Source organism: Pelecanus crispus, chromosome 3, assembly GCF_030463565.1.
Source record: "Pelecanus crispus isolate bPelCri1 chromosome 3, bPelCri1.pri, whole genome shotgun sequence".
Taxonomy (NCBI): Eukaryota; Metazoa; Chordata; class Aves; order Pelecaniformes; family Pelecanidae; genus Pelecanus; species Pelecanus crispus.
In genome coordinates this window covers 33399429-33425435 of record NC_134645.1, presented here as the reverse complement: position 1 = coordinate 33425435, position 26007 = coordinate 33399429, and the positions used below count along the sequence as shown (strand labels likewise).

At 36.5% G+C, this 26007-nt stretch overlaps 1 protein-coding gene across 6 annotated transcripts in view; it reads right to left on the bottom strand.

Annotated features, from left to right (window-relative positions):
* Positions 1-235: 235 nt before the first annotated feature.
* RAB3GAP2 (RAB3 GTPase activating non-catalytic protein subunit 2) overlaps positions 236-26007 on the bottom strand; it is a 46066-nt gene continuing 20294 nt past the window's right edge. For all 6 annotated transcript variants that reach the window (XM_075707089.1, XM_075707090.1, XM_075707091.1 and 3 more), the window contains 26 exons: positions 25408-25556; positions 24403-24482; positions 24203-24292; positions 23292-23431; positions 21313-21529; positions 20927-21070; positions 20581-20663; positions 19966-20030; positions 19451-19541; positions 17118-17245; positions 16174-16387; positions 14589-14686; positions 13654-13759; positions 12566-12726; positions 10855-11071; positions 10306-10470; positions 10070-10176; positions 8953-9019; positions 8067-8137; positions 5890-5925; positions 5241-5315; positions 4782-5000; positions 3446-3535; positions 3143-3361; positions 2326-2484; positions 236-2038 (listed from right to left, as the gene is read on the bottom strand). In XM_075707089.1, coding sequence (XP_075563204.1) covers positions 1892-2038; positions 2326-2484; positions 3143-3361; positions 3446-3535; positions 4782-5000; positions 5241-5315; positions 5890-5925; positions 8067-8137; positions 8953-9019; positions 10070-10176; positions 10306-10470; positions 10855-11071; positions 12566-12726; positions 13654-13759; positions 14589-14686; positions 16174-16387; positions 17118-17245; positions 19451-19541; positions 19966-20030; positions 20581-20663; positions 20927-21070; positions 21313-21529; positions 23292-23431; positions 24203-24292; positions 24403-24482; positions 25408-25556 — 3338 coding nt within the window. In that variant the 3' untranslated portion in view covers positions 236-1891. The remainder of the gene's footprint in view (positions 2039-2325; positions 2485-3142; positions 3362-3445; positions 3536-4781; positions 5001-5240; positions 5316-5889; positions 5926-8066; positions 8138-8952; positions 9020-10069; positions 10177-10305; positions 10471-10854; positions 11072-12565; positions 12727-13653; positions 13760-14588; positions 14687-16173; positions 16388-17117; positions 17246-19450; positions 19542-19965; positions 20031-20580; positions 20664-20926; positions 21071-21312; positions 21530-23291; positions 23432-24202; positions 24293-24402; positions 24483-25407; positions 25557-26007) is intronic.

The window sequence follows — 26007 nt, the reverse complement described above, 5'->3', positions numbered from 1 at the left end:
AACCCTGGAGAACCAGTCTTCTCTACACTGGAGTGTCTATGCCTCTTGTGTAAAACAGAAAAGAAGAAGAAAAGGTGGTGACCACCGTTCCCTAAAAAGAAGGAAGAGACACAATGAAACCTCAAATTTTATTTAATCAATTTACACAAATCCACAGCAAATTAGACACAAAAATAGCACTATATACAGAGTATTACTTACAATACATTACAGATTTGATTGGTGTAGTGTGTCAGCTCTGATATGATACCAGTTACCGTAAAATCCTTTACATAGCTGTACCAGGATACAGGAATGTAATGCAACTAAGAAACATTTTTGGTTTTCCTCTTGTTCCACAATGACCAAATCTCTCACATAACTCATTTCTGCAGAAGTTTGAAGTGCTGTCAGGTAAGGTGGTAAAGTCCTTCCATTTTTTTCCCTGACAGGTGTTTTAACCCGTTACAGAAGTCACTATAGAAGTACCTAAAACACAGGCCAGGGCTAAGTTTCTTTAACTCTCTCTGATCTCCTATCACTGTAGGAAGTCAAACAGTATCAAAACTTCTCAAGAAGCCTTCACCAGCTACATTAAAGTGCAGTAACTAGGAACCGGGGATGCTGAACAGGTGAGGGAGGCTGTGTAGAACGAGCCACCTACATAACCATTTTTTTTTTAGGGGGAGTCTAACCCTTAGATGACAGCAGCACATACTTCAGAAAGGTAAGACCAAATTCTGTCTCCAGCAAGGCAGAATACCATGAATGTTTCTTACATATAATGCAAGAGGAGCAGGTTACAAGATGGAGCTAGTAATTTCAGCTGACTTCAAGACAAAAACAGTTTACACCAATTTCATTTTTCTCTCCTGGCTTCCTTTAGGTAGAAAGTAAACAGTACTAACTGATGCAAGATAATCATGTTTAATACCACTCCAATAGTGAATATACTCACTATATGATTCCCTGTAGGTACTGTAAATAAAAGTGGGGGTTTTTTAAGGCTAAAGTACTCCGTACTACAGATCTTCAGTGAAGTTGGGTCAACTATTTAAGCGGTTTTTGACTACAAGTTAACATGTGAAGAGATTTATAGCATACTACATCTTCTACAGTGATAAGATGGGGGGAACAATCTTACAGTAAGACCTTCCTTGACCTATTTAAACGCAGCAGAGCTTAATAATAAAGGAGAGGGATGTAAATCCAGTTTCAGCTGAAGGCCAGCATCCTAGAGACAAGACTGGGAGATGTGGACTAAAAGATGAGTCCGTATTTGTGTCTGGAGAACTGGATTCTCCTTCCCAAGCTGTTTCTAATGCGGGCTGTTCTCCCTTGGCACAAGGCCCCAGCATGTTTCGTCCTATGCTTAGTGCAGTCATCATCGTCACGTATAATGCAGTTAGTTACAAGGCGTGACCCCAACACCAGCTCCAGCTTCTGAAAAAGCGGTACTGGCTTTACATGGTCACTTCAGAGACTGAGGTTCTTCTTGGGTGTAATTCTACAGCTCGTTTTGAAAAACAAATCATACATGGAACATTGAACCTGCGGCAATTACTGCCAACATGAAATACAGAATTTCACAAGATGTGATTTTGCTAACAGACTAAAACTGCTGTCAAATATATCTAATTCAGACTACCGCAAAAAGCGCTCAAGTCAGAAATAAATAACAAAGCGTTTCAGATACTGACAAGTGTGCTAGAAACTAAACATCTTTGTACTAGTGCAGAATTTAAAATATACTCCAATTTAAAATTACTGTCTGAAATTCTGGGATGGGGAGTGTTGTTCTCTTCGTTGTTTAACAAGAGCCACACGAAAGTTTCTTTCTGTAAAGTTCAGCCTCATTGTGTAAAATCATGCATTATACCGCTACATAGCAGAACTGTGCTAACCAAGAATGTCACGATGAGATGGCTTCTACAGCCTCTATCAGGTTCAAGGCAAGGCTGTACTGCCCATGATTCTCTGGTAAGTGCTCTATGACTTTGTTAACTAGTTTAGCTGTTGTTGAAATTGGCACTTCTACGTTTTGAAGTTCCTGGGGGTCCTATATGAAAGAAGGAACACAGCATTAGAGTAACTTTACAGATGATCTTCTGCATTTAAGCCCTCCTGAACTTGTATAAAACAGATTACTAAGGTTTATTAACTCAGTTAAGCTGATGCTTCGACCCATGAAACTGCTTTACGCTTCACGAAACAGAACTAGCACCAGGAAAAATGAGAACTAATTCTTGTTTCCATTAGTCAGAAAGGGCCATTCAGATGTAATTTGTCTTGGTGAACAGAAGTTTCTGAAAATCAGCCTGTTCTCCTAAGTTGAGCTTAACTTACCATAGCTTTGAGCCAAGTACATAGTGTTGGAGGAAGCCTAGCAAGGAGTTCCATACCCTCCTTTGTCTGCATATGAAGTAAAGCGAAGGCCAGTCTCTGTCCGGCCAGTATCAGCAGCTGCGATGCAAGCACTTCTTTGTCAGTCACCTGAAGAAAGGCCTGAAAATAAAAAAAAATACAAGGAACTAGCAACAATTTGAGCATGACACAGGTCACTTATCTGGAGGTTGGAAAAGCTGTATCAAAAGAAGCTTCTCAATACTAGAAGGACAAATAGTTTTGAGACTGTTTCTTGTGTTACCTGTTACTGTAAAAAAGCATGTTATTTAAATGCCTCAAAACAGCAGAAGAGTGAACAGAGGCAGAAAATTACTCTGTACTTTACACAGCGATTAGCATGAGCACGAGATCTGGTTTACATATTCCTAACTTCCATATAGTCTCTGGTTTGCTCTTCCCCTCAAGAAAGGGAAGGATTTTCTTGTCCAAGGGCTGGTAAACTTTTCCTAAAAGAAGATATTACAGGCAAAAAAAGCAGATTCTTGAAACTACCAAATACAGTGTCATAAAAAAGGCTGTACTGTTTCAGATTAGTAGTATAACTCCCTCTCATGTTTCCCCTAGTTGCTACACACAGATTCTTGTTGGGAAGAAGGAAAAATGAGGGTAATTATTGGTCTTGAAAAAGTACTTTTCCAGCCTCTGACTTCTTCAGCCTGATAATACTTGCCTAACCCTTCCAGGCATCTTAAGTAATTTCAGCAGAATATCTGACATAATGCTGTATTGATTTAAAATCGTTCAAAGCTGTTATTACCTCTTCACCAAGATGATCCATCCCATAACTATACAGTTCACAGACATAATGCCTTTTGACCACATCCTCAGAGATTTGAAGATACTGAGCCAGGTCCACAGCCAAAGTTGGCCAATTCTTCCCCTTTTCAAAAGGAAACAATTCCTCTTCTGAGACTTCTTTGGCCTTTTGTGATGAACATAGTGTTTGAACCGCCGCACTCACAACTTTGACCAAGAACTTGGAAGCAAAAATTGCAAGTTACTTCAATGTTATTTGAAATTTTAGAAGTTAAAGAATGTTCAGTACAAAACTTATACCTACCTGTTGTCGTATGGATAACACATTTGGATCCATATCCCCACTAGGCAGCAGCTGAATTGAAGTAAGATCTTTGAAAAATGCATTTTTGCCCTAAAATTGAGAACCAAAGAGAGTCCTCAGAGATGCAGAGGAATAAAAGAAATCCATTTTGATCCAATACTAAGAAGCCTGCTTATTTTTTTTTACACTTAATTTGTACTGCATCTTCTATTTCTCTTTGGGGATGAAAATTAATATTGTAAGTTAAAGCCATAAAAGAAAACAAGTTTTTGTTCATGCAATCATAACATGTCAAGGATTTGCTTTCAAACTTAAAATTACCTGTCTGCTAAATTAGGTTTCTGATATACTACCACCTGGAGCTGAAATTTGGATATATTTCCTGGTCCCTGGCTTATTGTTCTAGACCAACATACCAAGCATAATATGTAGGAAGAAATGCAAACTAGCTGATACAAAAATACATTTTATCTATTACCTATTGATATAGGTGACACTGCTTAATTTTAAGGTCTCTCAAAATACAGATGAATCAAATTTCAGGTAAATCCCTGAATCACAGCACATGGTAACCCTTGTTTCAGCCCACCATGCTCCAGCAGTGACATGGTCAATGCCAAGCATCTCTGGCAGTCCTGCTCCATACTATCACGAGGAGTAGGGAAACTGGTACAAAAAAATGCCTATGTTAAAAGACAGGTCTAGGTAGTGACTTGCCTTGTCAGAAATAAGGTAATAAATGGTCTTTGAAACTTTTAAACATGTTCCTGTCACCAGCCAAAATTCTCTACAGACCCATTAGAAATTCTCTCATAAAGCTCACAGAAATAGGAATCTTGTGTGAGTGAGATTTTTTCCTTTTTTTTTTTTTTTAAAGTGGTTTATATGCATTAAATGACAAGCTGTTTATTCTCTTCGAGATGCTCAGAATTCTGGAATAATCATCAGCAATAATGGATACAACAGCGACACTAACATAACATTTCTGACCTTAAATATTTATGTTTACTCTGATCTGGCACTTCTCAAAGCAACTACAAAACCCTGTCATCCAGTGTTGTTACCATGCAGTATTTTCAGGCCAGTTAATTAAGGAGCTGATTATTTTCATGCGTCTGAGGTCACTACAAATCTTTTATTCATAAGAAAAAGCCCCAAGTTTGGGTCTCAGCCTGAATTCTGGTGACAACTTCATTAATGCACCACAGTGGACTCAATGTCTTTCATAAAATCATGCATGAACTGTTTAAAGAGTGAAAGCTAGCACATATAACAGATACCAAGAAGAAGGATAGCAATTTTAAGATGCATGCACATAAGTTTTCAAAAGACATACCTTGCTATCAAACAGCGAGAGAGGCTTCACACTCTTCAGAGAAAACCTCATGATGGCAAACAAGATAGTACATAACACAAACTGGTGTTCAACAAGTGGGTAGTGAATACGTTTCTGCTCAAGGGCTAGTTCTACTATTGATACTGGTCCTTCTACCGACACCCAAGCATCTTCAGTATCTAAGACAGGAGCCTGCATTTCGTCGCTACTAACATCAGCCTGCCAGAGCAACACAGAAAAGTAGTCACACACAAAACATCATCTATATTGGCCTTTTATGCAAAAGACACTGCTTTAATCACAAGTTCTCTGCAATTAAAAAGAAAGTTTTGTATTTTCTAGAAGTTCATTAATATTTGTCTGAACTGAATGATACAGAAATTAGTATAACCATATTGATTCAAATTTAATTTTTAATCAATTAGTTCCTTACTTTCTATGGGAAAAATAAAAATTTACCTCTAGCAATGTTTGCAGAAGATCTGAACAGCAGCCAAGAAAAGCTGTCATTGCTGTGTCACCCATGCCTACATCCTGTTAACAAAGTATGATTTAAAGTGTTTCAGTTGGAATTGAAACAGGCTTTTATTAGCTCTGTATGTTTGAGAAGACAGTTATTGACATAAAACACATTGTTAAGCTCAGTTTATTAACCTATTATAAAGGTAAACAAATATTCACTTAAGTACAACAAAGCATTAGAAATAACAGGGACAAAATAGGAATAAAGCTAAATGTAGCCACTTACAATACTGTATCTCTAAAGAAGACTGAATTCCTCAAGTAATCACATCTAGTAAATTTCATTTTCTGAGCATATCAGTTGTCTTCCAAAAAAGTTTTAACTAATGAAATTATGCATGAAAAATAATAGTAATTTGTCATGTTATAGTCTCAAGTCTACCTTCTGTAATATTCGAAGTTATACTACTGTTCTAATTTGCTTTGTCAGATAAAGATTAGTTTACATTTCTTAAAATTTGTAACATTTTCTCTAGGGCTGCATTCTGAATTTTTTCTGAAACTCAAAAATAAATCACAAACTAGTATTAAAATTAAGGCATTGTTATTTATTTATTTCTGTTTAGACAGAAATAGTATTACTTGCCCTTCTGCATAATCTGTCCTTTGGAGCTTTCCCAACCTGTTTAAAAAAAAATATTTCAGCACAATTAAATAATTTGCGTCATAAGGTATATAAGGTATCTGTTACCCCACATTTTAAACCATTATTTAGTATTTTCCTAATATAGAGCAAGAAAATAGTTCATTACAGCTACGTAATGCAACACATTGCATAGCTTGCTTTCAACAAAAGATTTGATACAGATCATACAACTCAGAAATGAACATCACTGATGCCAATATTTAGTTCACCCTTCTTAAAGTCTGGGATTAGAAACAAGGCCCCAAGGCCCTCATTCAAATCTCAAAAGCAGCTAAAAAATTCCCAGTGATTTCTGTAATACAGAACTAGAGCTATAATACCAAGTGTGATATTAGAAAGAAATACTAGGGAACAAGGGAAGAGGAAAGGAAGAGTGAATGCTCCAGCACGTTCACTGAGATGGAGACAGTCTAATAAGAAAGTTGTTATATAGTTTCCATGCTTTGCCTATCTGAATTCTTCAGAAGAGCCACCTCAATCATATCCTGTTTAGGAACGTTACTATGAGGTCCAATTTCTATACGATGAATCACATGCTGCACGTGATGAAGCACATACACATCAGTGGAAGTTCTCTCTTCCATAGCACAAAATAATAAAAGTAATTATTATAACATCATGGCAAAGTCTAAACAACAGCTGAAGTGAGATTCCAGGATCCTGAATTACAGGATTATTTAAACTCAAATTCAAGTGATCCATCATGCTGTTTCAAAGTCTGAATTCAAGACAACTTTCAGCTGTCAATTTTGGGACTGATTAAGTGCCAACAGATTTGGAAAGTATTTTTCTGGAAGTTGGTGAGAGATCAGTTGTGCTACTGCTTCTGTAACACAAACCCTAAAGACTAATTCCCAGCTTTCAAACGTACATAAATAACTTTATTAAAAGTTAGCAACATTTGGTATTACATAATATTTGTTTGAGGTAATAGATGTGTGCAAAAGCAGTTAATTAAAAACCTTCATCTCTTCTCCTGCAGGTGTTAATCTAGGCAGAAGTAATGGTGGTGGATTTACATCAAAGCATGCAGAAAAACTGGAGAGAAGTTTTTGCAGAAGAAACACCTACTACAACTGTATACGACTGAGCCTATTTGCTGAATGGAATGAAGATGATATTCTCCAATTCTTACAGAGCTAAACAAAAAGCAAAAGCAGAAAATGAGAGGAGCAAAGGAGAAGGGAAAAAAAAAAAAAGACAAGACAGCAAATTCTTGTGGGTTTTGTGTTGGAATTTTTTTTTTTTAAATTTTTAAATCACTGTCAACACTTCTCTCTTTGCATCTGGATTTTTATGCCGAAAAACACTTAGCTGCTGCTCTACATCTGGCAAACCAACAGGCAGATTTCCCTTACACAATTTAAACAGATCTATCACTTACTGGCAGTACTCTTCCTAAACTGTCTTCCAGTCCTAAATAGAATTGTCTTCCAATAAACAGATCCACTGCATATTTATAAGCATGAAAAAATTGAAGTTTAGCAGGGACAAAAGACTGCTAAAACTCACAGCAAACAAGCTGCATACTAGAACAGAAGCTGATTTACAATGGTAGCAATAGTTAAAAATGCTCAACATCCACAAAATGTTCTGCATTTTGCAGAATAAGAGCTCATACATGCAAAACTTGGCCTACAACATTAGGAAAAGCTGCTGCTTGTGGGAACGTGAAAGTTTCATTGCAATAACTTACCAGGAAACAGGCACAGAGAAAATATTTCAAGTTATTTATTGTTTTCTAACATAAAATTTTATATACACACACATATATCATTTCAAGCTGTTTCACAAATACTTTTTATTTAGCAATTACAAGGTAACACTGCACATAAGCCTTCAGTACACATCAGCCAGTGCTGATCAGCTATTAGAGCTGCCTATAGCGATCATTCCATGGATTTGATATTTTAAAATATGCATTCCTTCATCAGTTCCAAAAGTTAGCTACATAATAAACCAAATAAGCAGGGACTTTTTGATGCTTAAATAAAAGATATTCCAAACTTATTTAAAAAAAACCCCAAAACAAAACAATGCTTTAAAAATACTAGATTTACTTTTCAGTTAATTACAAAAATTCAGCCTCAAAAATGCTGTCACAATACTGCGCTCACCTTGTCCATTAGATACGTAGCAGAAGAAAGCCTTTTTACTATGAATGTATTCCACATCATCAGAGCAATACCTAGAAAAATCACAAACTTGTAAACTCCAAGTGAATAGAAAAGAGATCTTACAAGTATGGAGTGAAAAGCCATGGGCCAAAGTTCCTTTAATGGGGGAGGGAATTAAAAAAAAAAAAAAAAAAAAAGATGAACGAAGTGAATGAAACCAGAAGGAATTCTGAGTTATCCTCACTGCTTTATACTTGGACTTTAGATTTCAGATTTCTCAGGAGACTACCTTGGTGATCAAATACAGTCAGAAGGGCAATGAATCATTTGTTAAAATTATTATATTATGCAGACTGGGTTAAACATTGTAGGTACACAGAAACTTTGGTGGTAAGCGTGAAGGTTTAAGACTAGTGCTTTAAGCATAGAGTGCACTTTATTTGCATACATAAACAGTCTACAAAAAAGACAATTGTCATCACATTCACTAAAACAGAGTATCAAGAAATGCATTAAAAGTAATTGACTGCAAGAAGCATGTGCCACTATTTAAATACAAATTAAAAAATAATTTCAGAGCAATTTTATTTTAAAATGTTTTTAGTGAAACACATTAACTTTATCTAAGCAACTTGTTTTCATGGTTCTGATGGAAACTCAGTTTCAACATCAAAAAAAACGCTTGAATGTCAGCAGAAAGTTTTGGGGGTGGTTTGGTGTTGGGTTTTTGGAGGGTTTTTTTGTTTTGTTTTTTGGTTTTTTGGGGGTTTTTTTGACAAAATGGCCATCACTGTAACAAACTGCATACATTTATACTAGTCGACAGTCATTTATTCTGTTGTTTTACAATTTCAAAGATCATTTTTAATAATAGCTTCATACTTACCATGCTGAACATGAGCATTAATGATGCATCTTAGATGATCTATAGACCTAATGAGAAAACATGCTTCCTTATGTAAAACAAAAAAGTAAAAGAACAAGTTATTACATTATTCAAAACTTGTTCTAAATGTAAACTATTGATTCTTAAAGGGCCCAGGTAGATTATTTTAAAGCTACTATTTTCTGACAGTTATAAAACTTGTAAGGTATTCTGATATTCTAATCTTCTCTGCTACTACCTGACAAACATACATGCACATGGCAAAGTATGTTTCGGTAATCATGAAACACATTGTGATTTCAGCACTATTTTCAGGGCTTTTTTTTAATATACTCTTTTAAATACTTTTAAATACTTTTAAATACTCTTTGCTGAAAGGTACCTCCACCAACTACAGTCATTTTTCAAATACAAACTCCATTTGTGCTAGAAAGATTAATTTCTACTCCATCTCATTATGATGGAGTAAGTTTTTAACAATCTCAAAGGAACCTTCTGTTCTATAGCAAGGTGTTACGTTGCACAGATCTAAGGAGTGCTAATTTCAATTTTAGTATCATCTGAATTTAGGATAACATTTTGCAATATAAGAGAAGCTCTAGGACAGCAGTGGAAAAAAGGAATTTGTTTTTTCCTTTCTCCTATGACAATTCCCAACAGTGGCCAGGGAATCTAAGAATATTCAAGAAATCTCTCTTTCCTCTTTAAATGGAATGGATTCTAGCCTAACAAATTTAGTATTCTGGTTTAGCATATCTAGAATAGAGGAACGGTTCATCACTATTTTGCAGTACTTAAACTGTTTGGTACTTGCACAAAATACAGTCAAAACCCTTCTTCATGCTGCTGATTTGAAACCAGTTTCCACACCTCCAGTTTTGAGAATCTGATAGCTTAGAAACATACAGTCCTGTCTTTGTGAGGTGTCATTCAGCCTTAGGACCTGCCTTCATTTTCTCAATTCAATTTGTTCTGGCCACTTATCACAGAAAATTCGTAACTAGTATACTTTCAAAGCCAGTCGTCTTAAGGAAAGTTTTTCTGAGCTACTACAAACTTGTGAAACTGCTTCTATTGAGTTGGTCTTAACCATTACTCCCCGCAAATGAAATTTTACCTCTGGGTCCTTATTCCACTGCACTACATATTCCCAACAGCAATGTGCATGGAGTACATCCACTTCAAGACTACATGGAAATTGCTGATATGCTAGTTGCAGCAGCTCTAGAAAAAGAAAGTCTGAAGTTACAAGACAGACCTTTTCCCACTATAATTTCTGCTACTTCACAACAACAGCAACTAAAACATCTCTGCAGATGTTTAGAATTTGAAAAATTCATGTCATTTTCTTACCTAGGATTGTTTCCAAGCCTGCATCTGCTTCTGGTTCCTCAAGAAAGATATTACTATGCATTTCTACAGATTCTTCAGTATTGTTTTTGTATTGGGCCAAATTCAGTACAAGAGGACTGAAGCCTTGCTTAAAAACCCACTTTGCTACAGTATCAGCAATACCTCCTAGGACATAAAAAAAAAAAACCAAAAAAAAACCCTGAGGTATAGTCAATGTATCCCAGATTTATGGTTCAGAATCAAGGGACAAGAGAAGAGATAGGAGTCTTAACTAATACTGTTAATTATATAAGGATAACTTTGCCAATTAGAAAACTTCCTAATCAGCTGATTAGAGATTTACAATGCAGTCTTTACAGTAATACTCTTTTACAATTTTAAAATGCTATTCTATGTGGTTTGCATTGGTTTTTACATTAAGAAAAGTAACCAGGAGAACAATTTCCAGTGCACTGTATATCAAATTAAGGGAAGGATGGCTCAGAAGTCTATTAGAAAGACAATCAACCATCTTTCCAAGAGGAAAAAAAAAAAAAAAAAAAAAAGTACCTTTTCCAGCTTCAAGCAATTTCTTTACAGAAAGCCTGCCCAAAGGCTCAGTCTGGAGTGATGAAACTCTTTTTGTCCTTTTGCTCACTTTGCTATGCAGTAGTGTTTGAAGTATCAAACAATCCTCTAGCTGTTTCAGCAGAAGTTTCCAATATTCACTATCAAGGGAAAGTGCTTCCCAGGATTCCGTGTCCGAACCTACAATTATTTGGGAAAACTAACAGAACATATGAACTGTTTTAGGTCTGTTCACTTAAAAGTAGCACAGTTTTGTTTAAAAAAAATGCATAGTATTAAAATAGAAAGCTACATCCTAAGAGCTACTGCATTTTAAAGAATAATTTAGTTCAAGGTGTGTACATTATCTATTACGCAAACTTCAATTAATATCCCACACTGCTCACAAGATGCACAGATTCTTAAACAAAACCATAAGGAAATAAAAGGACCTGAAAGGTCATCTTATAGTCCCATTTTAAAGTTTGTATTTAGTTGAAAAGTGGGTTAGGATCCCTTCAGAAAGATTGAATTCTAAGTCCTCCACTATCTACACATTCCCTACATATATGATTAATCTACCTACATTTCAACTTCCTACCATATTAAAAAAAAATATATATATATCATGCACCCAGAAACACTGGATTACACCGCATCACGGGTCTGTGCATTATTTTGATAGTTCTCCTGTTTATCAGCAAATGCTCTGCCAGGAAGCCCAAGAATCTTTCCAGTAGGGTGCAGATCTGATTTTTAGCTTTGTGCACCAAGACAGCAAGCTCTATAGTTCTCAGAAACCTGGCCATTAACAGTTTTAGGCTTTAAGCCAACGGATGGTAGGGGAAAAAAAAAGGGGGAAGAGATAAATGGCTTTATGGAAGGGAGGTTTTGATGGAAATAAAGCTGTTGCTTTATTCTTTTAAGAGAAGAAGAAAAGGGGACAAAGGAGAGAGCATATGGGTAAAGCACAATACATTGCAACATACCAACATTCCTATTCAGGCAACACTAACAATTTTAATATATGGAATGGCAATAATTAAGGCGAATGTGCAAAAATACTAAAATGCTTCCCAGTAATCTAGTTATAATTTATCAGGCAGTCTATTTACAAGACTGAACATCTAATCTGTTAAAGCAAGTAGCAAAATACAAATACGCCTAGTGCTATTTAGGAATGTAATAACTTTTTCCATGTTGAACGGCAATGCTGTGTGGAGTTTCACAGTGTTAGTCACAACTTTGTGAAAAGATACTTATTGCCAAAAAAACCAACCACCCATCACCTTAAGTAGTAAAGCATAGTAACAGAAGGGCTAAGAAAATTCACCAGTACATTAAAAAAAAAAAAAATCAAAACTGCATTAAACAGGTTTACCATCCGAAGTTCGTGAACTTCTCAAATTTATATGGAAACTGCATAGGCTTTAAGTTTGTCAACATCATTTGCTATTAAGAAAGAAACTCACTGTACAGTTCCCATCACATATTTAAATATGTTCACCAAAATTTTGATACATCATTCATTCACCTCAGCATAATATTCTTCAAATTCAAACACAAATTTTCAGGCTTGCAGGATGGCATGCTTGTGCCCACGTTAGAATGATGACAAAATAAGGCTGAGGATGTTATTCCACTACAAAGACAGCAATTTGCATAGAACTGATACAGTAAATAAAATAAAAGAGGGAGGTCCAAGATGACTTACCTTTTTCTCTGTCACACTGTCGATCATCTGTGCAGTCACAGAATGACCAACGTGAGCAGACAACAAGGCAGCTGCGTTATTTTCAGACTGAACACAAGCTGTCCGCATTTGCTGCCACCAGGGGGAAACCGACTGAGTGTCCCATGACTCATCTATAGCAACTGGAGAGAAAGGGAGAGCAGGAAACTCAACTTAGGGTCACTGGGTGTTAAGACCAGTAAAGCAGCAACCAACCCTGAAAGCATCACTTAAATTTAAAATAGAGCACAGAACGTGAATTACTCATTCTCCAAGTTTCATTTGTAGGAAACGGGCAATAGATCTAAATCACTAGGTAGTAAAACCTGCTGCACGTTTACGAGATCTAAGGAATATTACAAAATGACACTTCACAATGCAGACAGCTTCTTTTGTCACTTCAAGATGCCACATGTATTCAGTGCACTCAAGCTGGCTCTCTTTAGGCTACCTCATGTTGCGCAGAATTAATTTATTCAGACAGCAGCAGCAGCTTATTCATGTTCCCAGTTTCAAGCTGGTAATAGTACCCTATGGTGAACTAGACATAAGGGAACCTGGCACAGACGTATCCATAGCAGCTCAGTGTGAGGTAGGAGAATCAGTATTTATTCATTACACAGCTTACCCCAAATAATGGCAAGTTGACTTCACAGACTACCCCTCACATTATAGAGATGTTCAATGTACAAATGCTGCTAGAGTTAACGGTGTCTCAATGAGTTAAAGCAACTCAAAGGACTCCTGAGAGCCAGTCAGCACAAGAGAGAAGGGCAGGACTATACACCCAAAAAAGGGACGAAGGGGAGCTGGAGAGCCACGTTCTGGTGCCGAACAGGAGTTGTGCCAACTCAGTGGAGAGTGCCACTGCAGGGCATGAAGGCGGCCTTTAACGGTGACGCTCTTCAGATTTTGATTGTATTTTTAGTTAGGTCACCAACATACAGCATTTAGCTCTGTTACATAATGGGGGGGGGAGGTGATCCTAAGTGATAATACAGGCTAGTCAGAGTAGCACTTTTCTAATAATAATATCAATTGTGTTTAAGTGTTCCAAATGCACATTTCACCTTTCATTTTGCTCAGAAGTGACAGCATAGTGTGAAGGCAACTGACAGAATCTGGTTTATCTAGAATATCTTTTTCCTTGGAAAGCCATAAATTGAGAAGGAGTGACTGTAAAAAAAGAGAATATGGAATTCAAGCAATAGAATTAAATTCTAATATTGCAATATACCTAATGCAAACACTTTCTCAAATTTTGTGACATGGAGCAGAAATGTTATATCCATGAACCCTTATTATATTAACATAGAAAGTTAAAAATACATTGACAGACTTTGAGATGAAACAATATAATCTGTACCTTTCATTTAGAAAGATATCTTAGAAAACACCCTTCTCTGAAGGCACAGCCAGCTAATACCAGTATGTTAGCAATCTAGGCTTGGCACACATTATTAGTTACTAATATTACGGCTGAAAATCTTAACACAGGCAAGTAATACTAAAATAGGTATTTCCATCATTATGTAGTGGATGGAAGAAAAGCAGCAAAAGACTAAAATCAAATGCAGATGAAAGATACAGGTGATTGTCTGAACACTACTAGTGATTCTGAAAAATTTACTTTTAATTCTTTTTGAACTTCCTTGCAAAGAGAAATTATAACAAATCTATCAGTACCTGAAATTAACTCCTCTCATAATTTTTTGCTTCTTTGCAGAAGAAATCTTCAGCAAATCCTGTAGTCCTAAATGCATGCTCTAGGCACTCCCACTACAATACCCACATTTTCTACTAGAAGGTTTTCTTTTTTTTTCTTTTTTGATATCTCTTAAGTGGGAAATATAAATATCAGCACCTAAAGAACCGAATGTGGAGGTATTTGAACACAGCCTGAATACAGCATTAATCCAAAGGTCAACATTTAGAATTTTGACTTTCAACATTTTGTTTTCAAAATACTAAATCAAAGTTTTAAAGTATGTAACAAATACCTTACCAACAAGATTTGAGGGCTAAAACCTGCTGATTCCAATGCATGACACATTTCCTCTGTGGAACTCTCCCCACACAAACACTTCCAGAAGAAAAAGCTGCCTGAAGCAAAAATTAGTTGACATTATTAATGACATCTAAAGCCACAGCCTCTCCCCTTACACTTACATGAAAGATCATCTATTGATCAGACCCTACTTGAATGCAATACAAAGGACTAAGTTACATCCAGGATACCCTGATGGTTTACCCTTAGTGGAGAAGGTTCATTACAAAGGACCTAAGTATTCCTGCCACTACAGGAATCATATGGAAAATGGATTTATAACAAAACAAAGGGTATTGTACTGCTTGGGTTACACATTTTGTTCAATTCAAAGAATGGCTTGAAGTGTCAGACAAGTTTATCCATGGAGTAACCCCTAACTGTGTGGCTGCATGTTGTATCTTATACAGCAACTAGTGGTACTTCAACCAATTAAAAAAACCCAATTACATAATTCATACCTTACCAGCACTACAAAAAGCATGAACGTCCTTTTGAGGTGGAGGAAAATTGGAAAAACAAGATCTTCAAGAAACCATCTAAACTGCTCAGCATGACATTCATGTTTCAATTATATTTGTTTACAGCTGAACACCCTAACAAGTTACTGGTGATCCCTGTCCAAGAGGGCGGGGAGTACTTCTAACCAGTTCTTAAAACCAAGTAGAGTGTTATAGTAGAGAAAATGCAAATTCTAAGATTACTTAGAAACAGCCTTTGATCCTCATACACATGAAAGCCAAGCTTTTCTGCCTAACTTTTCAATCCCAGTTCCTCTCAAAGTCTGACAATTAAAGTCAAAAGAAGCAGGAGGCTACTAAGTGAACACCATACAACACCTGTGCACAGAATTCTGTTTGCACCAAAATTTCCCCAGAAAAGAAATCATCTGGAAAGACAGTGCCTTTGAGACAGATTTAATCAAGCTGCTTCCACAAGTTACTTCTCAAGAGCCCCTCAAGAACAGTCCGGAACAGATCTGCAAACTAAAGCAGGCTACAGACAGTAACCCCATCCCACACCCCAACAGATACCCCAGACACTCTCCCCATCCGTATTTCAGACCAACGTTGTCCAAAATCTCCTCAGCTCCACAAATGAGGGGTCCTTACTCCCTCACCTAATGGTCCAGTGCTGCTTCTGGTCAGCTCCCCCACCTTTGAGGCTAAAGTCAGTCCTGTCATTAACTGAACTCTTGAGATGTGTGACCACAAAAGAAACAGCAGGATACAGCTGCTCTGTAAAGTACCTAGTTACCACTGTCCAACTTAGTTGCATTAATAAATTAATGAATAGTGATAACACAGATTTAGAGTAATTGTATCCACAGATGTAGTTAACTTTTATTGATATCCATCCATTAATATCCAAGGTAGAAAGACTTGTCCTATGCCTAAGGTAAGAGTCTGGACCTAGCACTGTCGCATACCACTTCAAGCCAAGCCAGCTTGTTAAGGCCCCCAAATGAAGGCTAAAATATTTATACCATCTTAGATTATAATCAGTTTTTAAGTAATGTGACAACCAGTTCAGTAGCTCTTACCTAAAGCCACATATTCTCCGTCTTCCATATTTTTCACATTAATCATGTCCTTTTCATATTCCAAATACTTTAAGAACATTTTCACAGACAGTACTTCATCCTTCTCATCAGCAAACTGAACAGTAGTTTGAGTGTTTTCTTTCTTGTAGCTCTCCAGTAAAGTTTGGAGCCTATGAAAATCTTTTTCTTCCAGCCGAAGCAGTTTAGCCAAGTCCTTAAAAGCAAAAGTCCCCCCCCCCCGCAAAAAATCACACATCACAAGACTAATGCAAACAGATTTTTTCCGAAACACAGTAAAAACTAAAACAAGTCAGAAGAGTCAAAATATTTTGTTCTGAACATTAAAAAGGGCCAAAATGATTGAATAATCTCAAAATTCAGTTATTCATATAGCTCAAATGAAGACCTTGTCTAGCTTTATTTTTACGCACCTCAGCAGATACATTTCCCAGATTTAGATCCTACTCATAGTATAATAATCACCCATCAAGCAAACAAGCCCATATAACACCACTCCATGTGGCTTTTATAAATGTATAAGCACTTTTACAAATTATATCAAAAGCAAGCCAATTTATGATGATACACAAGCAAATATCAGAATTTATGATTTCTACTGGTCCCAAAATACCCCTCCAAAACTAAACAAGGTTAAGAATATGCTATATATTTTCGATAAAGTACAGAAATCAGGAGATCCTGGTTCTATTTTCGCTTGTGTCTCAACTTTATGTGACTGCTAAAGAATATTAGGTAGATGAATTACTAGACATTTATATGGGGCTCAGGGGTAGGCATTATGAAACAATTACTTCATTAAAAGGTCCAGGGCACAAAAAACAGGTAACTTGCTTACCTACTTACTTTATCTGAGGCCTTGAAACATATTGTTATGCTTAAATCATCACTCTATTCTACAAGAACTGAATTTTTAATTTACTCACATTATCTGAGGGTGGAGTGTCTTTCTGTATGCTTTGGGAGTTTAGTTTGCTAACTAGTTCATAAAGACGTAACAGCTTTAACTTGTTTGCGCAGAACTGCAGTAGTCCTTCATCCACACAGTCAAGCTCTGAGGAGAAATAAAACTGCATTTGAACCTGAACATATAGCCTGAAATACCAAAACATACTTCACAGCCACATTAAACTCCTCCTTTATTAGATCTGGAGGACTTATGTCTCAGTGTAATTCTTTGACGCACTGCTGCTTGCAGTGATTATATTTAATTCATGGCAGTATAAAACAAGAATTATTTTTATGAGAAGTATTAGAGAAAGATATCAGGCTCATTTTTAAACTGAAGGATGCTGACAATGTGGAACCAAAGAAAGACAAATCTATTGTCTCTGGTTTGAGGCCAGACCAGAGTGCTGAAAATTGAAATACACTAAGTCTCAAACATATTTTCTTTTTTTAATAATTAAATACCAAATGATAATCTTTTATTCATTATGCCAATATTTTAAACATATTCCTTGCATCAGAAGAGAGCTTGATATCTACTGATACGAATTCCATTTCATCTGTGCAAGACAGTGCCTTTTGTATTTCTACAATCTTAGTCTCAGAAATTTCATTATCTATTGACATTCAAATTTCAGTAACAATTAAAGCAATCAGAATATAGGAAGCTAACACCAACACAATGTTGAAAAAACCCTCTATTCCAACTCACTTGTTTTAAAAGAAAGCATTTTACAGAGATCCTAAAAGGACCTTTTTATAGAAAAAAATATCTCTGAATAGATCATCTTCACCTGAAACAGCTTCTAAACACGATTTTCTCCCTACAAACCCTTAAACACTTTTGATACATTGCTACCAAAAATCCTATAAAAGAGAAATGCACAGAGCTTGCCGCTCAGTCACTTGACCTCTTATTCACACCACAGCATTCACAGAGCCCAGCATCTGCTTCACGTTATCTTTTACCTACTAAGCACAAGTGGAAGGATATGCCACTACTGTTCTGAAATTAGAAGGCTGGATCATCAGCCAAGTTTGTTCTCTATTGTGACTGTGAGGAAATAATATTATGTATGACAATAAGAGATTAACAATGAAAAATACACACTCAAACAGACCTCAGTAAGTACGCAGTTCTGTCAATCTCTCGTCAGTGTAAAAGGGCATGTTTCCATTTTTCTTTGTTTTTTTAGGAGTTCTGATAGAAATGGGTAATGCTAGTGATTTAGAATGCAGACCAAAATTAGGTAGAGAACTGCACATGTGAAGCTCTCAATCTCCTCTATCTACTTTAAGAAAATGGTAAAAAAAACCCCACTAATACAAGTGAAAGGAAGACCTCCTCTCAAGGCTTTGAAACTACAAAAATATGTTGTGATGTTCTCACTGAGGTAGGACAAGGGACACAGCCTTTCTAACTGACAAGTGGTTTATTCAGGACTTCCACACAACAGTGGTAGGGATTTCTTGACTCCTATTGCTAAAGTCTCATCTTCTAACAAGTGGAAATGAATCCAGAGATTTTTTTTTTTTTTTTAAAAAGGCAAAAAAAAAGCAGGCTTCTATTGCTGAGAAGTCCCAACACATGCAAAGGAAGTGGCACGTACGTGCTTCTCCACTCTGTTCCTCAACACCCAGGTGGGTCTCCAAAACTGGGTCACCTCAAGCACAAGGAAGGCTGTCCCAATTTAGAAAGATCCAAGTGTATCATTTCAAAGAAACAATCTTGCAGACTTTCAGCAACAAGATTTTGAATGGGTAATGACACTTCCCGACATTGGCTCTGAAATCTCTAGCAAAACATATGTAATATAACTTCAGTGAAGTTTACCAAGAAAAGATACGAGGCATCTGGCCAGAGCTTAGATCCTCAGTGATAAGGATTTTGGGCTTCCAGTTTATTAAAATTCACAGATCCAAAGTACCATATCCTTACTGCCTTCCTTGGACAGAGAGAGAGAACAAGCTAAAACTTCTACAGGCAAAAGTCTGTGACAGCTTCTTTCTGAAGGGAGCTTTTACTGGATACGAGTGCCCAGCCCAGTTGTTGGGGTTCTTTTTCTTTTTTAATATAATCACAAGTCAGTAGGCACATAGCAAGCATAGCAAAGCATAATTACTAGCAAGCTATTTGCAGTCTGCATTAAAAAAAAAAAATGTAGAAGCAACATCCTGTGATATCTAGGAGCAAAACTAAGCAAACCAAGTCCAGGCTCCCTGTGGAACAGCATAGTTCTACAACAGTCCTAGAGCACTGCAGACAAAGTGCAAATACCTCTCCGTATTTGAAAATTAAATATCCACCTACCCTGTTTTTTTAAATTATCCATTAATGTCTGAGTGATGTTTGTGAGAGATGAAAGTGGCACACGTTCACTTGTCAATATGCTTTCCAGAGCCTGTTAAGGAAACATTCAAGAGAATTTAACATTTATTTAATTTTACTTTAAAAACACATAAGGTAAGACAACAAAGCACAACTTTGACAATGATTTTTCGTTTGTATTTTGTCTTCACATATACTTGTGGCATAATTTGATCCTACAGAAAGGTCTGCTCTCTTTTTATTATTTTGACTTCTATCATGGAAGTCATAAGTCAAAATTAATACCAGTCAGTATGTTGTTTAAAGAAAAAAAACAAAAACCAAAAAACCCCACACCCACAAAACCAAAAACTCCCCACCAAAACAGCTCTGTTGTTTGCTTCAACTAACTCTAGGAAAAAATTACATGTTTTGAAAGATTTAAAAAGACAGCACTCTAATCTGATAATGTATTTTTTTTCTCTAATATTAAAGTATACTGGCTTCTAAATATTCACCTGTTTCTTTGTAGCAGGGTATTTGATATCAAGTATTAATTCCTTTGCTTCAGCTTCAATCAAATCTGCAAACAAAGACAATCATGACTTCAATTCGTATTTCTCAAATGCATTCTGAAAAGCAAGTCAACCCACACCACAGTGAAGGTGCACATGCGTTCATGCTATAGAGATGAAGACACTATTACAAAAGTTGCCAAAATAAGCTTGGGGAAAATGAAACAAAACAACAGCTCAGTGGCATCTCTTACTCCAAACCTGTCTTTTGTAAGAAATACACGTTACTTACAGGAAGAAGGATATCTAGAGTCAAATGCTGAACTCCATTACATAGTATAATGGGTTGCAAACAGACCATGTTTTATGCAAGCACTCAAAGTAGAGTTTAGTTAAGATTTACATGGCAGGCAAGGCTTATACCGGATCCTTGTATGATATAAATTTAATCTAGTAGCTTATCAAAAAAAATACAAGCTACTTAAAGATCATAATTCATAGCACATACAGCTGCCAGAATGCTGCGCAATCATACCTGTGTTTACACACTTACAGGGCAGTTAATACAAGAACCATTTGACAACATACACTCTTAAGAAATTCTACAAGAGAACCCACCTGGATCTGAGGTTTTAGCTTTGAGTAAAGCATTTAACTTCTTCACTAGATGCATATCCTTTGCTCGCTCACTCTTTTTATCACTGAAGGGAAATAATTTTAATTGTATGAGTGAAGAGAACTAAAGTGAATGATTCAGAAAAAACAAAAAATTAATTATTTATGCTACTTTAAGGTAACATCACATTAATCAAAATCAAGTTAATGCATATAAACCAATGAGACTATTACCAGAGTACTATTCAGCTTGAGAAGGAACACCAGAATTGCGCTCTCTCAATAAAACATTGTTTCCAAAAACAATAATTAAATTCATTTGGTTACAGAGAGCACAAAAAGTCCTTACCTCAGGGCTAGATGGAAAGGTACATGGACAGTTTTTACATTTCCAGAGACTGGATCAACAAGGCATATCTGGTAAGTCTGGGGCTGCCATCCCTGACTGGTCACATTGTTTAGACCCATTATTTTATAACCAGGATACAACAACCTGAAACCAACAAAAAACACGACCTTTACAGTGAAGAACAAAATTAGCAACCTTCTGTTTCCACACAGTGAATAAAAAGACAACAAATTTTATAAAGCTAAGGTTTAACAACAGCTAAATGTGTTTATCAGGAAAGACTGTAGAGCACCTGTCAGCACTTTCCGCTTTTGCCACTGGCATATCCACATATGACTTTATTGCAGCAGAACAGCCAATATGCCTACCTGCTAACTGTTTCTTACCTACAATATTTCCCCACATTGAAGGCTCCAACCCGAGGCCCTTGCTGCATGCTCCATACTTCCAGAATGCCTCTCCTCGGAGCATAGATCACAAGGAACTGAGCTACTCTGCTCGGACCTTGGGCATTTCCAAAAGGAGAAAAATCCATCTTCTCTGTTTCCCTCTCATGAAGGTCCTCTACAGTCTGTATCCAACCAACTTCTGCATCACGGTATCCTTTGTAAGAGAAGACAGAAGTTCATTAGTGTACAGAAATTAATACATGATTAGTACACATCACCAACCACTTAAGTACTATTCCAGCAGCAAGCTGTCTTAAACTTTGTTTCAAACTGTCCAACTCTGGCCAGTAGCCAGACTTCTGTCAAGAACCGTGGTCCATCAGCTCAGAGCAAGGCCCACCAGAGGACTCCTCAGAGTAAATGCAGCCTCCCACAAAGCTTTGAGGCAGAACAAGTTCTTCTGGGAGAAGCCACAAAAAACCCCAAAACTCATCAGGTCTATACTCTGGACATTACACCAATGCAAAAGCTTCTCAGAGAAGAAAGATCTGTAGCAAGTGTCCAGATTTCTCACATTTCAAAACAACAACAACAAAAGATTTAAGGAAGGAAATTTGCATAACCTATTAAATAGGATATGTAACGTTTTATTCATATGTTTTCATCATTACAATGTAAGTTTTAGAAACCCAATAAAAATACTCATCTTCCCTCTCTCTCTCTCTGGGTAATGCAGAAACTTTCCCTCATAAAATCTTCCTAAACAAAAAAGGCAGACATGCTCTAATGACATCACTACACTATGTAATGGTTTAGCAAGTGCAAACAAAGACTCCAAACCACAAGTGAAATACTAATGTATAAACCAAGTTTATAAAAAGATGTATTATACTAAGAAGGTTGAAAAGTATTCACAATTCAATTAGTGAGAAAAGGTACATTGCAAAAGATTTAATTCAGTAGACAGCTTTGCTTAAAAAAGAAAAAAAAACCCAATAAAAACCCCACAAAAACCCACCAACGCTATTTCACATCTCAACAGCCTCACTGGGGAAAGGCTGGCAAATTGTAAATGTGTGTCTGACTATCAAATAAAGCTTAGGACTCTAACAGTACTTCCTAGATAATATGAAGCTCCCAGTAATGAAGAAAAAAAAAGTGCAAGAATATCAGAAAGCACATATTATAGCTAGTAAGCTTCAAAATATGAGAGAAGGAGACTGCACAGAGGAAACGTGATTACTCTAGCTATTACACTGTTAGCATGTCACTGAAGTAGCCACTATATTCATGACCACTAACCTTCTGAATCGGTAGTGTGGGAAAGAGAGAGCACTATAGATTTTCTCTCTGTTCTTAAAACTTATCTGACACTCCTAAAAAGCTGCAAAATTTTAATTCTATAGAAAAAAAAGACTTGTTGTAACACTAGGTATAATTACAATTTGAGAGCTTAACATCTGCTTTTTTTTTTCCCCCCAAAAAGCCCTCAGTTTAGAACAGACTGAACACTCCCTTCTTGCACAGTCACCATGATGAAATGAGAATCTAACAAGTTGCGTATCTTCTCACTGATTTTTCAAACTTCTGTTTATTCTCTCAGCAGAATTAAAGAAGATACTAGAGCTTATCAAGAGAAAGAATCTTGAAGAATAGAGCTAAAGCTCTTCCAAAAAAATTTTTAAGTCAAAAAAAAGCTTTCTGTTGGGATACAGTCAGGGGGGGTGTGTGAAAATCTATACAATACAAACCAAACAGACCAAATTTTTACTATAGGCCATATCAGTATTTCAGGGATTGGTACAATACCCTTATGGACTTTGTATTACATCTGCCTTTAATACTTGGTTTGTAATAACACAATGTACTAAAGTATTTCTTAATAATGGAAAGTCACTTGGAATTCTAAGTCTGAACATAAGAAGCCACAGTATTTTGAAGAGTATTATTTGCTATACTAATATACACCATCATACCTTTCCACATGCGAACTGCAAGTCCTCTCGTAACATCCAGTAAAATAACCCTTCCAAAATCATCTGTTACTGCTGCCAAAGTGTTACATGGAGAAAGACATATTCTTTCACCATGGCGACGGGAATCTGGAAGTCCAAACCTTAAAAAAAAAAAAAAAAAGTCAAGCAAAACCAGAAATAGTAAACAGAGTATCTTATAAGGACTAAGATTTCTTGTTTTAAGGTAACATAAAGGCATGGGTAAAATTAGAAGCAAAGTATCCTGTCTACTGGGAGATCTCGTAGGTCTGTTAAAGCCCTACCGAAAACCAAAGTTCAGAAACTAGGATAAGCAATTGCCTTGTCATGCATTGTCAGGCAAGGATCTCAGACCAGTGGGTTACTTTCTAAATCCTCTCTTATGGCTGACTAGTCTTGAGAATACTTTAAAAAACAATCAGGAAAAAGAATCAGGAATTTAGCCTTTTATAAGCTTTCTTGAAAACATTAGGCTGCAACCTGTTGTTCCCATTGTCCTTCTTCCACAATCAACAGGAAAGCAGGATACCTCCCAATTTTTGTGAGGAGCTTTAAACTATCTTAAGCAGCAAGCACTTCGTGTGGCTTCTTTGAAGCTCTTCAGTGATAAACTTCAGGACTGATATTCGTGTACTTATACTGTCATTAAACTGTGCACACTGGTTTTTTACAGTAACAATGAACCCACATGCTGGAAGTGAAAGAGATAAGTAATTTGCCCAGAATGATAAACTGAAATGAAACAAAGCTTAAAACAGATGACCTGCAAACTATCATCACTGCTTCAAGTCAAGAAAAATAAACATGTTCATCAATTATGCACCTTTTGAAATAATTCAAACAATTAAAAACACAAAAGATTTAAAGCAATTGAGACAGTATGTAAAACTGACCTCACCGCCAATGGGGTGGCAGGTTCAACTTTTGGCTTCTGTTTTTGGGCAGGTTCTTCTTCATGTTTACTCTTCCAACCCAGCCAGCCACTTGCAATAGAAAAACACATTAGGAGAATCATACTAATGGTCCTAAAAATCCTCAAACTATTATGTAGCTACTAAACCAAAAATAATTTAATGTAATTTTTTGTTATTACCTGGCAGCATTAAACAATGCTGAAGTCAGTTTACTTGCAACTGCTAAGGCAACGTGAGACAACAGGGGCTGCGAGCTACCCTGAAAGAAAGGAACAGAATGTTCAGAAAGCCAAGAAATAGTTCTTACACTGAACTCAACTGCAGAATAGTTTTTCAGGCCTCCTATGGACTTCCAGCTCAGAAAGCATAGCTTTAAGACTCTGCAAAATTTTAATTCATTGCCCCCAGAAAAGCCATTCTGACATCTCTTTACCATTTCAAAATCCTCCTGCAAGTCACTGGTAGCTCAGTATGTTTGTCTGCAACAGAAGTTAAAAAAGCCTGTGTATGATTTATCATGGAGAGTTAGCTGGTGTATGGCTTTGGCATCCTTGCAAATATCAGTGTAAGCAGTTTTTTCATAAGCATATTGGAAAAGCAAGTACAAGATCAAAATTCCAATTCTAGCGTTTTCAATCAACTTGCAACCCTGAAAAGGACAGCACACACACAGGGTCTGAATGTACAAGACACACAGCTACATTGCCATCCTTCCCCTCCAGTACAACAGAAGACGACATAAGTGTGCTACTGGTATTAAGCGTAAGTTGCAGTTTTCTTCTACAAGTAGTAGTGCTGCTATATGAAATCACCACAGTATACTCAGGCCATATGCATACATGATCAAAGGCCAAAGGCCTCCAAAAATCTGTAAGATGCATGTTTACACAACCTCAACCTCATTTTTTAAAAAACCTTATGTTACTTAATTGGCTATAAATTAACAACTGAAAAAAAAAAAATTACTTGACTATCACATTAATTTTTAGATAAAAATAAAATTTCTCATTAACAGGAACCTGTGGTAGACATTAGTATCACATCTACTCCAAATCACTCCAGTTTCAGAAGATCAAGAAGAGGGGGAAATTTCAGCATAAAATGAACATAGGAATACTTCAGAAATACCCATACAGAAAAGAGAAGGATTCAAAGTTTCAGCAAGTCAGCTTTGTAGTACATACCTCCAGGGCAAAAAAGAAACCAGTGAAAGGATTGGATCCAACAGTAACATACTGAGACATAGCAGGTGGGCTGTTTTTTATAGCTGCATTATATCCACCTATATTGGAGGCAGTCTTCATTTGATCAAAAGGAGACAGTGTCATGATGCCTAACAAAAACATTAAAGTGAATGTCTTATACTTTCAGAACAAAGGTATGCAACTGCTCTAAAAGTCTAAATATATTCCTGACCAGCCAACATTCAGAGGGGAGGAGAGCAGCTTTAACCACAGAAATTCCAAAGAACACAGCAGAAATAACCTAATTAATTCTAAAGCACAATTTGTTTGTTTAGGAGAAAAAAAAAAATTCAGCAGAGTTCAGCAGGAAAAACACATCTACCAAATTCACTTCACCTGCCTCATTAGCCCCCTTCTGACGTCTTACCTGCTTTTGTGAAAAGTGTGGAAGAGAAATGAAGCTTACTGTCCCTCAGACCTGCCTGTCTGACAAGAACCTGAACTTCTGCAAATTCCTGAGGAGTAGAAGTCTTTGAAAGCCTAGAAGTCAGTTTGTCTTTTTTTGGAAAGGTGCAGTATCAAATTTTAGTTTCTTTATGT